This window comes from Glandiceps talaboti, chromosome 13 (genome assembly GCF_964340395.1).
Source record: "Glandiceps talaboti chromosome 13, keGlaTala1.1, whole genome shotgun sequence".
Lineage (NCBI taxonomy): Eukaryota > Metazoa > Hemichordata > Enteropneusta > Spengelidae > Glandiceps > Glandiceps talaboti.
In genome coordinates, this window is record NC_135561.1 from 10,863,368 (window position 1) to 10,879,672 (window position 16,305).

The 16,305-nt window shown below is 36.6% G+C and overlaps 2 protein-coding genes across 2 annotated transcripts in view; one reads left to right on the top strand and one right to left on the bottom strand.

Annotated features, from left to right (window-relative positions):
• LOC144444227 (E3 ubiquitin-protein ligase UBR5-like) overlaps nucleotides 1-9,588 on the top strand; it is a 43,218-nt gene extending 33,630 nt beyond the window's left edge. The window contains exons 39-48 of the mRNA XM_078133642.1: nucleotides 211-424; nucleotides 818-1,064; nucleotides 1,826-2,055; nucleotides 2,683-2,813; nucleotides 3,205-3,417; nucleotides 3,954-4,038; nucleotides 4,168-4,440; nucleotides 5,047-5,191; nucleotides 5,662-5,747; nucleotides 6,297-9,588. Of these exons, the coding sequence (XP_077989768.1) occupies nucleotides 211-424; nucleotides 818-1,064; nucleotides 1,826-2,055; nucleotides 2,683-2,813; nucleotides 3,205-3,417; nucleotides 3,954-4,038; nucleotides 4,168-4,440; nucleotides 5,047-5,191; nucleotides 5,662-5,747; nucleotides 6,297-6,509 (1,837 nt within the window). The 3' untranslated portion in view covers nucleotides 6,510-9,588. The remainder of the gene's footprint in view (nucleotides 1-210; nucleotides 425-817; nucleotides 1,065-1,825; nucleotides 2,056-2,682; nucleotides 2,814-3,204; nucleotides 3,418-3,953; nucleotides 4,039-4,167; nucleotides 4,441-5,046; nucleotides 5,192-5,661; nucleotides 5,748-6,296) is intronic.
• A 2,074-nt stretch (nucleotides 9,589-11,662) lies between these two features.
• LOC144445108 (uncharacterized) lies at nucleotides 11,663-16,052 on the bottom strand. The gene is made up of 3 exons (XM_078134664.1): nucleotides 15,886-16,052; nucleotides 15,363-15,490; nucleotides 11,663-12,677 (listed from the first exon to the last, which is right to left on the bottom strand). Exons 1-3 carry the CDS (start codon nucleotides 16,035-16,037, stop codon nucleotides 11,725-11,727), a joined length of 1,233 nt encoding a protein of 410 aa, XP_077990790.1. The 5' UTR covers nucleotides 16,038-16,052; the 3' UTR covers nucleotides 11,663-11,724.
• Between the last annotated feature and the right edge of the window lie 253 nt (nucleotides 16,053-16,305).

Consider the following 16,305-nt stretch of genomic DNA (forward strand, 5'->3'; position numbering starts at 1 on the left):
TGAGAACCCTGATTATTAGGTGAAATCATAGGGTGGAACCCAGTACTCTATAGGCCCAGTGAGAACCCTGACTGTTAGGTGAAATCATAGGGTGGAACCCAGTACTCTATAAAGGTCTGGGGAGTACCCTGATTATTAGGTGAAATCATAATTATGGTACCATATACATTCCTGTATATTTGATATTTTACATTGATAATTGTTTTGCAGGCAAGGCTTAATGAGTCCAATGGTCTCCTCAGACACTTTACTAGGAAGATGGCGTTTATGTCTGGAACTGTTTGGTAGGGTCTTTCTGGATGATGTTGGTGCTGAACCAGGATCCATACTGAGTGAACTTGGTGGATTCGAAGTTAAGGAAGCCAAGTTTAGAAGAGAAATGGAGAAGCTGAGAAACAATCAAACGAGAGATTTATCACTTGAGGTCAGTAGATAGAGAGATTTATCACTTGAGGTCAGTAGATAGAGAGATTTATCACTTGAGGTCAGTAGATAGAGAGATTTATCACGTGAGGTTAGTAGATACACATGTACTGCTTTCGCTTTGTAACATGAAGTTGATGAACAGTCAGGGTTTAAAGAAAAATTATAGTGGCAACTTTTTGAGTATAGGTTCACTCACTGCAAGAACACAATATTATCCCATCCCATCACATGTGTTATCAGGTTAGAATCTACTACTGTTTCAAATACTTTAATTATCAACCCAGTATGTTTCATCAGGTTGAAAGAGAGAGGAATCCATTGACTTAGTCAGCTGAATGCTCACTTGAGTGATAATTTTCACAATGTTTTTTTTTTGTAAATGTTTTATCAGGTTGAAAGGGAGAGGAATCCATTGATGCAACAGACACTTCGTCAGCTGAATGCTCACTTTGGTAGACGTAGTACAGCTATGCAACCCATGGCTGTACACCGAGTCAAAGTCACCTTCAAGGACGAACCTGGTGAGGGCAGCGGTGTGGCGCGTAGTTTTTATACTGCCATAGCTGAGGCCTTTATGTCACCAGAAAAACTACCCAACTTGGATGATGTACAGGGTACTGGGAAAGGACTGCAATATAGTAAGTGTGTACTTTTGGTGTAGTGTAAATCATGTTTAGAAAAGTACCCAAACTAAACAATCACAGGGGTCTGGGAAAGGACTGCAATATAGTAAGTGAGTACTCTTAGTGTAGTGTTAATCATGTTGAGAAAAGTACCCAAAACTTGGAAAGGATGGCTATACAGAAAGTTTAGTCATAATGGTATGATGAAAATCATCTCAAGAAAACTACCTATTTGAGATATGAGGGGTATTGCAATATGTATGTTTAATCTTGGCACTGTGAATAAATATTAAGTTCTAAAGTCGTTACACCTTAATCCAGTTACCTGATTTGGAACACAAATGTAACCCAGATATTGTAAGACCCAGATAATACAGCCTGTGTCAAGGTACAATTCATTGGCTCTGTTTGATACAACCATGCCGAAACTAATAAGAAACTGCATATGCTACACTTAAGCATTGAATGAATACAGTTGTTTGTGACTTTTTGTCTACTTTAGATGAAATGAACTAAAGTGTAAGTATGCAGACATCAAATGCAGATGTCAAAACATTGGCACCTGCATGTCTGTGTTTAGTAGCAGTATGCTTAAGTATTTTATTTCATAATAGACAAAGAATAGCGTGAAATTGTGAGCTTGCTGTCTTAGTGTAGAATATGCAGTTTCTTATTTGTTTCTGCATGGTTGTATCAAACAGCCAATGAACAGTAACTTGAAATGTGCTGTAAAGAAGACTAGAATTAATAATGATATCAATGACTTTCTCTAATAGGTCTGATACAAAGACTGAGGAATAGAGAGAGAGAACGTGAACGACTCCAACGTCAAGCTGATCGGCGTGGTCGTCGTCTCAATCGAGAAGCTCGTCAGTTGTCCTACGATGCAAGGCCATTCTATAGTATGCATAGCTCAGATCGTCCAAATGAAGACTATGAACCGTTGTCACCTCAGAAGCAGTCATTTGGTGAAAGGCTATTTCCAAAAGTACAAGCATTACAGCCTGTAAGTCTTAAGAAAACTATGCAGTTGTAATACAATAATTTCTCTATTGGCTGGTAGGCAGATCCTTAGTCTGTAATGTACGCCATGACGGGGCGCCCTCAAACATCGGCCAACCGATCTTACAGTCTAGCAGATACTATACATACAGAAATTTCTCCCTCAATGTATCTAATAACACAGTGAGTGGTGAAGGTACATTTACTAAGATTTAGTCATTACGTCGCCTTCTCCACTACCTATACACTAGTCTAGAATACCACTAATGTACCACTACACATCTGTCTCTGTTACATAGTGTAAACTTTTCAGCTTTACATTAGCATACACACATCAGCGTACCACTAAAACCATTACTGTACTGCTCTTTTCAGAACACACAGAGTTATGTCACACCCATTTGATTCACTGCCTCATGCATTGCTATAGGATCAGTGGGCATAACGAAAATTTTAGCCCTCACTTTGCCAAACCTAGGCTTGATAATATTTAAACTTGAATATGGTATCTTGTAGTAGTCACACTCTCCAATGAATTATGGCAAGCAGTGAGATATCACAACCAAAACAAATAAGAGTTTTATGACTTGAAATATAGACTAATTTTGTTTTGACTATATTTGTATTGTAGTCTCTAGCCAGTAAGATAACAGGAATGCTGTTAGAGCTACCACCAGCCCAGCTCTTGTTCCTACTTGCCAGCGAAGAGTCTCTTCGAGCCAAAGTAGATGAAGCTGTTGATATCATTCTATCTCATGGAAGGTAAGATGATATATGTATGTAGTGTGATTAGGAGTAGTCTTGTAGGAAGACCTTGGATCTGTGCTTTGAGGTTGCAGTATAAAGGTGATAAGTACCTCTATTGGGATAGCGCCCTCAGTGGCGACCTTTAGGAGCTTTTAAAGTAGGCAGGTTAGCCAAAGGGTCTAGCAGTTAGACTAGATAAGAAGACTTGTTGAATGACACTTCAGTTTTACTGCAAAATAGGTTTACTTGGGTATTTTGCTCATGGAATGTGATATTTTTTGTGGATATTCCGACTCCTTCAAATGCAAAATTAACAATTATAGGATGCCAAGCACTATGTTCTAGATATCAACATATTCTCTGATTATATCATAATAATGCCACAATCATTACTTTTGTATTACAGGGATGTGAGTGCAGCCGATGTTCTAGACATCGACATCTTCTCCTTAGACCGCAATAATGAGAAACCCAAGAAGACTGAGGGTGACGGAGAGGAGGAGGAAGAATCGGATGACAATGCTCCTTTGTTCCATCAACCTGGAAAGAGAGGGTTTTATTCACCAAGACCGGGTAAAAATTCCACGGAAAGAATAAACGCATTTAGGAATATAGGAAGGTAAGTTAGTTGTTCAAAAATCTGCAACTTACCGATTCATCTGGTATTTCTGTCTTAATAGCTATTAGTAGTGTTTAGGTAAGATCTGAACCATGATTGCGCCCTCGTTAACCCAGCTGTATGAATTAGGGACCTGATGGGATAGGGGTTGCAATGTGAATGTTTCAATCCTATGTACTTACAGAGGCTAAAATGGATTGTATTCTCTCCCAGGGAGTTGATGTATAAAGGACTTGTGCTATTATTGGTCTGTGCCAGGGATGATAATGTATAATGCTTTGAACACAGTGTAGGAAAATGGTTTGTAAATGTATGACAAGTTGTTGTGCCATTACTGGTCTGTGCAAGGGTTAATAATTGTATAATGCCTTGAACAGTGTAGGAAATTGGTTTATAAAAGTATGACTGGCGGTTGTGCCATTACTGGTCTGTGCCAGGGTTAATAATTTTACAGCACATTGTACACTTATATTGTAATACTTACAATATAATTATTGTTTGTTACTAACTTTTATTATGTGTTCTTGTTGTTTTAGAATACTTGGCTTGTGTTTGTTACAAAATGAATTATGTCCCTTGCAACTAAACAGACATGTAATAAAAGAGATTCTAGGCAAGAAGGTGAGTTGATAATTATCCTTTTACTCTACTTTTTGTACCTGAAAAAAAAGAGAGCAGTTTTCAAACCTTTTAATTAACTGCAGATTTGATACAGACTATACGTTAATGAATACAATGATTGTATTACAGGTCGCCTGGCATGACTTAGCATTCTTTGACCCAGTAACGTATGAGAGTTTACGGCAACTCATGTATGGTGCTCAGAAGGGGTCAAACCCAGAACCTATGTTCACAGCCCTAGATATGAATTTTACTGTAGAGCTGTGTAAAGAGGAAGGTGGTGGTACGATGGACTTGATACCAGGAGGTGCATACGTACAGGTTAATGCCAGTAATGTGTTTGACTATGTCAGGAAATATGCAGAGTACAGAATGTTAAAGGTTGCTGAGAAACCAATACAGGTAGGTTGGTTTGTAATGTCTGACAGTCTTATGATGCATGAGTGCAAGAGTGATGTACTCAAAAAGTATTTGTACCAGTGCTTTGCAGTTGTCTTTGTGGTATTTTCAGGAGTTTAGCACATAAAAGTGCAGAAGAGCGTACATGCAATGCAAGCGCAAGTGCAATCAGATGTTGTTCACCCATATTTTTCTTCATTCATCCACGAAGAATATGAGTGACCAAGGGGTCTTTGTCACTGCGAGTCACTAGACGAGTTTTACGGCCACTTTTCATAGTAGTTCACATTCACAAACAAATTTCCATTTCCCTGGCATTTCATGTACACATAAAGAGGCCATAAACTGTTCTTATCAAATGATGGTGTGTAATACAAGTTTCTGCTGTTCAAACATGCGGTGCCAAATGTTATTACTTTCCCTGGTTCTGTTCGTCCACGGTCTGATGTCGGTAGTTTATGATTGTATGCTCATTTGCCTATATATGTATTCCATAACGTTGTTTGGTATTGTCTTGCAATACAAATGACAACAGTATCTACACACTGATGCAATAAGTCACTTGTACAAATGTACTTATGATAACCGAATGTTGTCTTGGATGTGTAGGCAATTCGTAGTGGGGTGTATGATGTACTGCCAAGGAGTGCGCTAGATGGACTAACGGCGGAGGACTTTAGACTGTTAGTCAATGGAGTTGGACAGGTGAACCTGCAACAGTTGATAAGTTATACTTCATTCAATGATGAAAGTGGTAAGTGTTCATGTGAACTTTTAAAACTTGATATGATACATACATTTGCATATTTAAAAAAAGACAAGAAAATCAGTTCAGAGCTAGGGAGTCTAACTGTTCCTATGGCCGACCTAACCCTAACTCCCTAGCTGTGATACAAATGTATATCCATCGTTTGTCTGCTGTTCCACAATCTTCCTGATCAAGCCTTCTCGTTTACTGCAGAGATTGAGATGTGCACCCTCTAGTGTTGTAATATGGAAATATTAGATTAGGTTCATTTGAATATTCTGTAACTATAAAATGTCTACAAGTTTATGTCATTTTAAATATCATAAAATGGTGACCCTATCTGTCTTGGGAATCACATGGGGATCAATAATGGACACAATCAGATGCTATAATCCCAAGCTCAATGCTGAAAAAACTGAAATGCTTGTCCGTTTTAACTCGTGTATCTAATGAAAATCTATTTGTCTTGATTGTAGGCGATACATCTGAGAAATTACAGAAGTTTAAACGTTGGTTCTGGTCAATAGTTGAGAAGATGAACAACCAGGAAAGGCAGGATTTGGTGAGTTTTAGATTTGATTGTTGCCATGGAAATATATATGATGTTAGATGCAATGATAGTATGGATAGCATTGACTTTGAATGTTTTTGTATGAAGTCTTTCCTTTGCTTACTTCATAGAAAGTTAACACTATTTATTCCATAGTTGTATCTTTGCGTGAAGTCTTTCTTAGCTCACTTCATTGGAGCAAAGTCAACGCTATTCATTCCACAGTTGTATCTTTGCGTGAAGTCTTTCTTGGCTCACTTCATTGGAGCAAAGTCAACGCTATTCATTCCACAGTTGTAGATATATGGCATCTCTTATGTAGCTGTTTTGATAACAATTTTGCATGAATTGTGTGTTGAGAGTGTGTACTTAGGCGCCATAATGTTTCCTCTTCTCTCAGAATCATATGAACTTACCTGTAAGGAGTATTCGACCACATTTTGTGCAAACATCCTGTAATACATCTGTATGTATGCAGCTCAAAAAAATCTAAATATTATGTCAGGTCAATTCTAAGAGCTCTTGGGCAGGTTGTCATAAATTCTTGTGATCATTTCACAGGTATATTTCTGGACATCGAGCCCTAATGTCCCAGCCAGTGAGGAAGGGTTCCAGCCAATGCCAACTATAACTGTGCGACCCCCTGATGATGACCATCTACCTACAGCAAACACCTGTATTTCACGCCTCTATATCCCACTGTATTCTATGAAGAGTATTTTGAAAGCTAAGCTAATGACTGCCATCAAGACAAAGACCTTTGGATTTGTTTGAAACCAGTTCATCCCTATCTGTGCAAATGGACTGGTCGTACTATTATACAAGTCATTGGGTCATACCAAGTGTTGTTGTAAAGATAGGGGTGGAGATATGTAGATGAGAGGAACAAAATGACAAGAATGTGATATTTGTTATCATCATTATTATTACGAATCAAGAGAGTACTTAATAATTGTGACCAATTATGAAATATCAAGTTAAGAAATCCGATATTTTTAAACTGGAAATATTGATTAAAGATGTAACTAACATTTAGTTAGATTATTACAAGCAGTAAGGTGATCAGAAATCATTTAGTTTTTTCCAACAAAAGACAGCACGTCATCATCAGCCATAAACATGTATTAGTGTAATAGCATGCCCATAAAGTCCTCAGTAATTGGCCAAAAGGGATAACCTCTACTGAGCATGCTCATAAGGTATCCTGTGATTGATCAATTTCTGTAACATGTATTGAGTATGCCCATAACAATGCTAGTGATTGGCCAAAATGGGTGCCTGCTACTGCACATGCTCATAAGAAACCAAGTGATTGACCAATATGGATAACATTGGAGCAAGCTTGTAAGGAGTTTAGTGATAGGTCAGTAAAGGCAATCTCGGTTGAATTTGTCTGTATGAACCCAATGGGATAGGGTGTTGTATAGACATAACATGTCCATATGGAGTCCAATGTCTCACATTGTCATTCCATTTGACATTCTTATAGGGAATTCAGTAAATGGTCTACTTGTGCAAACTGCCTTTTTAAAATGTATGACTGAATGTTATGGAAACATCTTCAAATTCAATCTGACCTAACCCACGATATACATGGTTGAGAGGGAGAAAAAAAGTTTCCCAAAGATGGCAAGAAAGATTCCACTCATAAAAAATTTTCAACTATTTCCAGAAATGTTTTGAAGACTTTAAAGATAGGAACATTTTTAAATGTAACTTTGACATAAACTGTTATGCTACATGGTCTACTGAGGCAATGTGATGTCATCAATACACTGCTATTAACACTAGAGGGCGCTAACCTTCAATATCTAGTCCAGACATTGTCTCTGTTGATCACGAACATTCACAATGTATGACAGTAAAGCAATCTGATGCTTATTTTATTTTTTGGCTATCTCTTATCACAACACTGTTATGTATGTATTTGATATCTGATGCTGCCATCAAAGGCACTTATCTCAAGGATACGTATTATTTCCTAAAAGTCCTGGTGAAGTACAGGTTTTCGTGTAAGCATAATCCATCACGATGCATTGCTATTGATGGTGCGGGAAGTCAACTATTGGTTTGCTTACATAGCTACAAACTAAAACTGTTATTGCAACATGTTATTGCCAGCAATTAAAGTTGATGTCATTACACTCGCATGATTGTGGCATTTCTGATAGCAAGTATTTCTCAAGTGGTCTTGCATACAACCCTAATCAGTGTTTACACTATCTTGATTATACAGGAGGATTAGAACCACGTTACACTCCTATCATCAACTTGTGTAATATACCACATGCTACAACCATTGTGTTGGTTTGTGTGTATCTTGAATAGTTTGTCGATAGCTTGATGTCCGTGGTAGTATGACAATATCTGGTGATGCATCAATATTTCTTTGCCCCCCCCCCCCCCCACAACTCCCCAATATGAGAGGACTCGCAGAGATATACAAACTTTCATGTCTTATCAGAGAGTATATATATATACAGTTGCTTCCAGCCAAGCAAAGTGTTCACTTCATGTAAACATGAATAAGAATACAGATACGAGTAAAAACATTGTGAATTTATGTATTTTGGTTCTGAACTTATTTTAGCTTGACACTATTCTGAAATACATCAGTGTGAAAATGGAATAACTTCCCTGGTAAGTACCTACCTAGACAAAGGTTGACTTCTTTACAATAGTTTGAGTCATTTTATCAACTGACAAAAGTGATGTGACTATCAAAAGTTGTTTATCAGCAAAAAATGAAGAGGAGCATAATTTTGATAAATTGTATTTCCTTGCAAATTTGTCTGCCAAAATAAATACATTCACAGTATATAAACAGGCACTGATCAAAGGAAGATTATTCTTAAATGTATGACTTTGAATTTTAACTCCCCTCACCACCCCTTCCCCTGGGCCTCCCCTCCCATCGTGCCTCCTCAAGCATCACATTGGCCATATATATGCTTCAGCGACATGCAAACAACAATCGTTCATTACCCGATAGAGGCTCCTGGTAACCGTTGACCATTCCATTTGATATGAATCCTCATATCTAATAATGGTAGAGGCCAAGCTATTTGAATAATAGACCCATTGTTATGTAAATGTTAATAAATTTGCATGACATTACTACTTTGTGTATGTATATACTCAATGGATGTATTACCATATACCACTCTGGTAATCCAGCCTTCAGTTAACTAAGATAGACACAAACTAAAATCTATTGTTCTTCAATGTGGTAGATTACACGAGTGGGTGATAGCAGTTCCTGTGTTGTGCAATTCTAATCACCCTGTGATCAACATAGTGTAAACATTGGAAGTCCCAAAACAGAACACTGCAAGTTTATGGAACTCTGTCAATAAAACTCAATGACGCCTCCCTATTGAGACAAGGATTAAACAAAGGCTAAACGACCAGAGTAATAATTTACAACCTGGTGACTGTCCCGAGATATATAATTTTTTACAGTTCTTAGAGTTTCTCATGGCTCTGACAAAACTGAGGGGGGTGGGGGAAAGGGGAGGTGTGTAATCAAGCTCCGTGGCATGTCAACTACTTTCCTACATAAAAAATGAAGTATAAAGACGTTCTATAAATTACCAGTTTGTGATTTATTATGCAATTTGTGTTGACAACTTTGCTTTTATTAGTATCTTTACTGCGTCAGATTTCTTCCCAGCTGACTATGCTTTTACTTTTTGTTTCCATGGTAACTAAATTCATTTGTACCAAGCAGTGTAACTTATTTCTCCTCCAAGAGGGCAAGTCTTTGTTTTTGTATGACGTGCAATGTGGTGAATTCTTAAGTTAACACGTACACATACATGTACACCAAAAAATGGGGAAAATAAAGAAAAATTGTGAATTCATAGAAATAAAGTGTATATTGTGTTTATTAGCAGAACTCAACTGACATTTAGTAGTGCTATAGGCATGTTTTAAAAAAGTGTATATATGTGTTGTGAGTGAATTACAAGCCTAGTCCCCACCCAGATCTATGGCCTAGTACACATGTAATAGACATGTTTTGTCGTGACATAGACGTGTGTTGTTGTGGCATAGAATATAGAGTATATATTCCATATTTTTTGTTGAACCTGGTTCGTACACGCATGATACAATTATATTGATATTATTATGCAAAGTGTAAGCAAAGATGTACACATTAGAACAGAAAACACAGGATTTTGTTCATTGAGCTATGTTACCCTTCTATGTCACTGGTTCCAATGTACCCCAAATTTTAATTACTACATTGACTCAAAATCACCATTACTTTCCCTCAATAGTACATAAATTAAAATAGAGTGCATTTTCGGGACATACTTTCCCCCCCCCCAAAAAAAAATAAAAAATATGACATCTCTTCAAATTCTGCCATATTGAGGCTTGTTCTTATCTTGTCATATTTATAATATAATGTAATAAATTAAAATTCAGATGTTCACTATTTTGATTTCAATGAAATATACAATATATACATACATACATAATGATATATATATATATATACACACACATATACAATATTCAGTAGCCATATTGGATTCCAAAATGGATTAAATGTTGACTGACCTCTTAAAAAAATGTGTATGACAAGGCCAAGAAAAATAAAGAATTGTTTCTGGTCAGGACAGTTTATCTAAAATGGTGCGACGACATGCTTTTTTTTTTTAGTCTCAACAAACCTGTCACTCAATGTACTATTTATGGCAGTTACTGTTCTTTCTATTTAGTACTTCAGACTGAAGTGTGTATGTGGGGCAGATGTCATTTACTTGTTCATGATTGGCTCTGCAGTTGTCTTCACTGAAGATAGGGAGGGTTATTTTTGTGTTTCCCAACAGATCTGCTGACTGCATGGACTGCAAACACGAAAAAAAAAGACCGACACGGGGGTATTTAAGCGATGTACACGCTGACCAGAAACAATTATTTTTTTATTTTTTTTGCCTATATCCATTCTTGATTTTGGCTGAGAATGGGTTGTCTCTCCTTGTACAAAGTCACATCAAACATTTAAAGAATTTTTTTTTGTGGTGCATAGTACATTAAGCCTACCATTATCTATGAATGATGGACTGTGTTTCTGTTATCATAGCAACCACTTGCATAACTCATATTTACTTTTGTTGAATAAAGGAAACTTTAAAGAATATTATGTAATAGAGTTCGAAATATCAAACTTAGATATCGTATATCTTTGTAAAGACTGTCAATAGTCGTTCATGCCTTTTTGCTACGTTTTATCTAAAACTTAAGTCGTCGCCTCGCTCCACTCCAGAGCAATACTATAACCGTGTACTGATCAGCGAGTGCCTGAGGCACAAGCTCGTGCCTTCGGCAATCTTCCGCAATCGCAGTTCCTATCAGTACGCATTAGTATTCAGTGCTATGGAGCGAGGCGACGACTTTGTTTTCAATGAAGCATAGCAAAAAAAGACACGAACGACTGTCGACAGTCTAATCTCTGTATTATGTTCAAGACTACAGAAATCACCTGACAATCAATGACACAGTGACCTCAGAGGTCAAACACTGGTAGTTGTTGATAGTGATTAAAGCAACCACCTATTGATTGGCATGGATATCTTGACCCCATAGGTCACACATCCTGGCACTTCGGTTGATAGTGGTTGAAGCAACCACCTGTTGATTGGTAATAACATGATCGAGAGAGCGAGAGAGAGAGAGAGAGAGAGAGAGAGAGAGAGAGAGAGAGAGAGAGAGAGACAGAGACAGAGACAGAGAGAGTAAGAGAAAGAGAGAGTTTAATTCCAATTGTCTAACTGCTAAGGGAATGGCCTGACCTGAAAGAAAGGGGATAGACGACCCAATTTGTGCTAATTTGTATCCCTGACATCGACATCAGGGAACTTTATTATTTGAAATATCTGTAAATACTTACAGCTGTGTACACTATCAATCCCAATCCATCACCAAAAATCCTTTTATTTCTTTTTTCCAGTTTTTTTACAAAATCATATACCTATCATCAAACAATCTTAGCTGTTTTCAGGAGAAGACCAAATATTGCATAAATACTACATAAAACTATTGCTATGGTAACATGTAATCCTATTTTCTTCATATCTTGAGGTAGTAGATAAGCACTGAATTCAGAGGTAATATTAAACAACCAATATGCAATAAATAAATAAATCGCCGTTGCCAAGGCGAAATTCAATAAAGGGTAGCCCGGAATATAGACAATTAATTCTTTAGCACCAGACTGCATATAAACATGTAGTTGTGATATATATGTCTCCAGTGTTATCTTACCCAACCAAACAAATAAATTAAGATAATGGGATCGAAATACTGGAAAGAGGTTCCGGAAATATAGGAAAGCAAGAATAGGAATGAAGGAAGTATAGGGATGGATGCGATTGTAGGAATATTTATCTTTGCACATTATAGTCTCATGCCAGGTGATGACGGCAATACAGATAATGATTCCGATGATGAACTTGATAACAAGTCCAAGTTTAAAGTGATTTGGGTCTTCTTTCCTTTCGAGCCATTTCATCAGTTTTTCGTACTTTGGATAATTGTATGCACACAGCATACCGATGAATGTCGCGTAGTGGTCAAGGCCTGCACGGAAAAGCCACTCATGTGACGATCCCTGATACGACAAAACGAACATAAATGGCCAAAACACAATATTTCCAACACCTGGAATGTCAAAGATGATTAAATTGATGATGAAGTACGCTGCAAATTTGGCTAACATCTTTTTGGGGTCGGTGTTCCACGAGTTCAGGATGCGCATGAATGCGTAGACGGTGAAGAACCAGTACGTATGCATGGCGCATATATAATACAACATGTACTGGTTGTCGGTCACGATGCACACTATGATGACAAGAAAGTTGAGACGCCATAACATCTTAATCATTCTCCATACTGTGAAGTCCTTTCTAATCCAAAAGAAAGAAAAATTACCTGCAATGAATTGAGAAACTGGTTACAAATTTCTTTGACATAGAAAGCAGAACTACAGGCTTTATAACAAAGTACAATTATTGCTAATCGTAGCATTTGCCAACAATTTTGTTTTTTTGATTTTCTGTAGTCATACGTAGCCATACATACATTATATTATACCATTATGGGAATGGAGAGATCTGATTGGCCTGTACAACCAAATAACTGTGCTAGAATAATGAATATTAGAATAGAATATTAATCAACTGATAAAAATTGTGTTCCTTTCCCATCAAAATTATCTGTTTTTCTGTAATATTTGTCACACCTCAACTTAATTTTAGACTGGAATCATACAAAAAATACTTGTTTATCAATTGGTGCAAAAACTGCGTCACTTTTCTGTCAAAATTAACAAAATTTATAGTTTTTCCATCACTTTTTAGCACATCTCAACTATATTTTAGACTTGAATTATAGAAATCTCCTTTATTTACAATCTTATGTCAAAATATTTAGGAAAAGTAGTGAAATTTATGAAACAATTGTCATCACATTTGTCATTTTTTGGTTATAATATTCTAGACAGCTGACATAAAAATCCTGCACAATACGTACGGACAAGAGAGACTCAGGAGCTTTAATTTTTATAGAGATATATCACAATGGAGATTTGTGGTATAATCTTTATGTTATTTAACATTTTCACAGCTGGTGACTTAATTTCCTATCAATGTATGCACATGTGTCAAATGATCATAATTCAGGAACAACTCATAGCGGTTGGTCAGGTGGGGCGCCCTCATACAATGGCTAAGGAGCAAGCCAGTCAGTGCTTGATATGATGTATCATATAGTCTAAATTTATAGTTATACTATTGTAATTGTATATTGCCATTTTTTCAGTAAATCTCAACAAACAACATATGGCATCAATATCTTTTTATTACTACAATGTAAAGCAAGCCTCTCAACAATGCAAATAGGGTCATAGTATAGTCTAAAAAGACCTGCTGGGCACAAAAATTAGCGACAGTCTCGCGTTGACGACCTGGTTTCTCTCTGGAATATGATTTGTTAAAAAGTGTCCACAGATGAGGCAAAGGCATGAAGGTGTACTTGAAATAGAAATAAATTGTTATCATTTTATACCTGTTTGCATGCAAAACAAAAATATGTTTAGGGTCGGGGGTGGGGTGGGGGCTTAAACTAGGGTCAGTCGGGTTATTAAAAACACACTTTTTTTTTTTTATTTGGTCTAATGGAAATTTGAAATGTTTTGACTCATTTTTTGAGCACCAACAGAACAAACGATGTAGATGCAAGTTGTCATGATGTAGAGTAACCAGGGTATCAATCCATACTTTTTGTTTGAATGCATTCAACCTGGTTTGTGTATGCCATAAAAAACACATGTAATCGCTTTCTAGTCTCCGCGACACCAAAATACTCACATTGAATACAATCTGAACACAATAGTAAAAATGAATGAATATCGTGTAAGATAATCTGATAAAAGCTGTTGCACACTAATCTCATACTATAACATGACCAGTGTGATCCCCAGCACACAATACGTACCTGTAATAATGTACAAAATACCTTCAAGTTATAAACATGCCCATATGCTCCATGCTTTCAATTTTTTATTCAACAATCCCGGCTTATTTTTTTCATTTTGATTTTATTAACTCATATTCTTGCCAAAAGTATTAATCAAACTATCATTTCATTTTTATTCAATACTCTGATTTTTTTTTCATTTTGATATTAATAAAGTGGTTGAAGCTGAGTAAATTTAAACCTTTCACTCAAGTGAAAATACTTGCATAAAATTTCAATTAAAGCTACAATTGTATTCTGGCATTGTTAGAACAGTTGATTGCGTTGTTTTGATTCCTCGTCATATTTTGATACGTATAAAAAATTCCATCATCAGATTGTTTATGTGTTATATCTTATTACCATGTTTGAGTTCAGTCAATTGCAAGTGATATTTTATATCATTTTTTCATGCTGGGAATTGAATAAAAAAGCTCCAAAATAAATTCTTTGTGTCAGTGCAATAAGGTTGTAACTGCTATACAGTATAATAGCGGAGATGGCCTTAGGGATGATCGCACAATGTCGCACAAGCTCAATAAGCAAACATCGTTCGTTTAGGACAACCTCCCCCCACCACCCCCTCCCCCAGTCCTAAACGAACATTCACAAGTGCGACATCAAACGTTTACATATGATGTAAACCATTATGAAAATTGTAGCGGTCACATCACTACGATTGATGTAATGTAAAAATATGATGATAAACAGCCTTATGAACCTGTTTACTGGGATGATGGTAACACATCAAAATACGACTGGAAACCCAGCACTGTATACTGTATCTCACATTCGAAGTAAATTTTCATCTTGTTATCAACATCTCAGTAGTAAATACAGAAGCTTTTATCATTGAAGGCATTTCAAAACTTGGTTAGTAGTGCGAAAATGAAGTTCAGTAATCGCATTTACACCAGACCCCCCCCCCCCCACCCCAACCCCAACGAATGAAGTTCACTTGTTCAGCTTGTGTGACATTGTGTGAACGTCCCTTATATTATTGTGTCAAATTACCCTATTCTCATCCACAGGAGACTTTAATAAGCAGCAGACACTACCGACATAACATTGTCACATTTTTGTTTTTGTCAATTAACTTACCAAAACCAGTCATCCACACGTAACAAGCAATGAAGATACGAATATAATTATAGGTTTCCTTGGCAGCAAAGTAATGATACCATACAAACATAACTTGCATCCAACCACGCCATTCTTCAGTTTGATCTCTGTGAACACCCCAAAAAAGTGAGAAGTTTGAGGATCAAACAAAATTGATATGCACTACAAAGAAAAAATGTTGTGGTGGCTAATTGAACCGTCAAACCTACGTTGCTTATTGTGTTTGTGTAAAGTATGGAAAGAGAAGTGCCATGATGTTTAACAAGCTGGCATACATAAGAATTACAATCCATTGTGTATTTTCTATGTTTCCCTTTCTGTTTACTGTAAACCCGAAAAATTTCCGCTAACAGACTTATTTTCGCTTATTTTGGAATATTTTGTTTTAAAACTTCATTTTGCTTATTCGGGTACAAGCCATAGTTATTATTTCTACCACTACATTTTGCCTGTGTGAGTCTCGTTAAGATGTTCAGAAATCAAAAATATCCCAAACCCTTACCTGTTAATCAATCTATCCGGTGTTGTCCTGAGGGTGAAGCCAGCAGTCACAAGGAAGAGGATTAATACCAGGAAGACAAACAAATCTCGGGAATAAATTCGCTCTCCGGCTTTGAAAATATGTTGATAATCACAAAGGTAGAAATAGATCATAAAGCCACCAAATATGATCACATAGTAAAGAAAATTATCAAAACTTGGCGGTGGTTTAAATTTGGTGAAAGTCTTCTCTCCTTTGTTTTCATCGTCACATTTTTTGATTGTATTATTTGGCTTTTCGGTAGCTTTGTCTTTAGACTGAGTTGAATCTTTTTCATTATCGTTTTTGTTCAAGTCTATGATATCCTTTTCGGCGTGATCAATTGTGGTTGCAATCTTCTCCAATACTTTCTCATCGAGAGCTTTTTCTTTTTGGCTGTCA

Bases quoted from the DNA above. Each gene is read 5' to 3' on its own strand.
- LOC144445108 (XM_078134664.1), bottom strand. From the start codon at position 16,037: ATGATCTATTTCTACCTTTGTGATTATCAACATATTTTCAAAGCCGGA. The intron at 15,491-15,885 runs GTAAGGGTTTGG...GGGTGTTCACAG, and splicing joins CCGGATAGATTGATTAACAG to AGATCAAACTGAAGAATGGC. The intron at 12,678-15,362 runs GTAAGTTAATTG...AATTCATTGCAG, and splicing joins CGTGTGGATGACTGGTTTTG to GTAATTTTTCTTTCTTTTGG.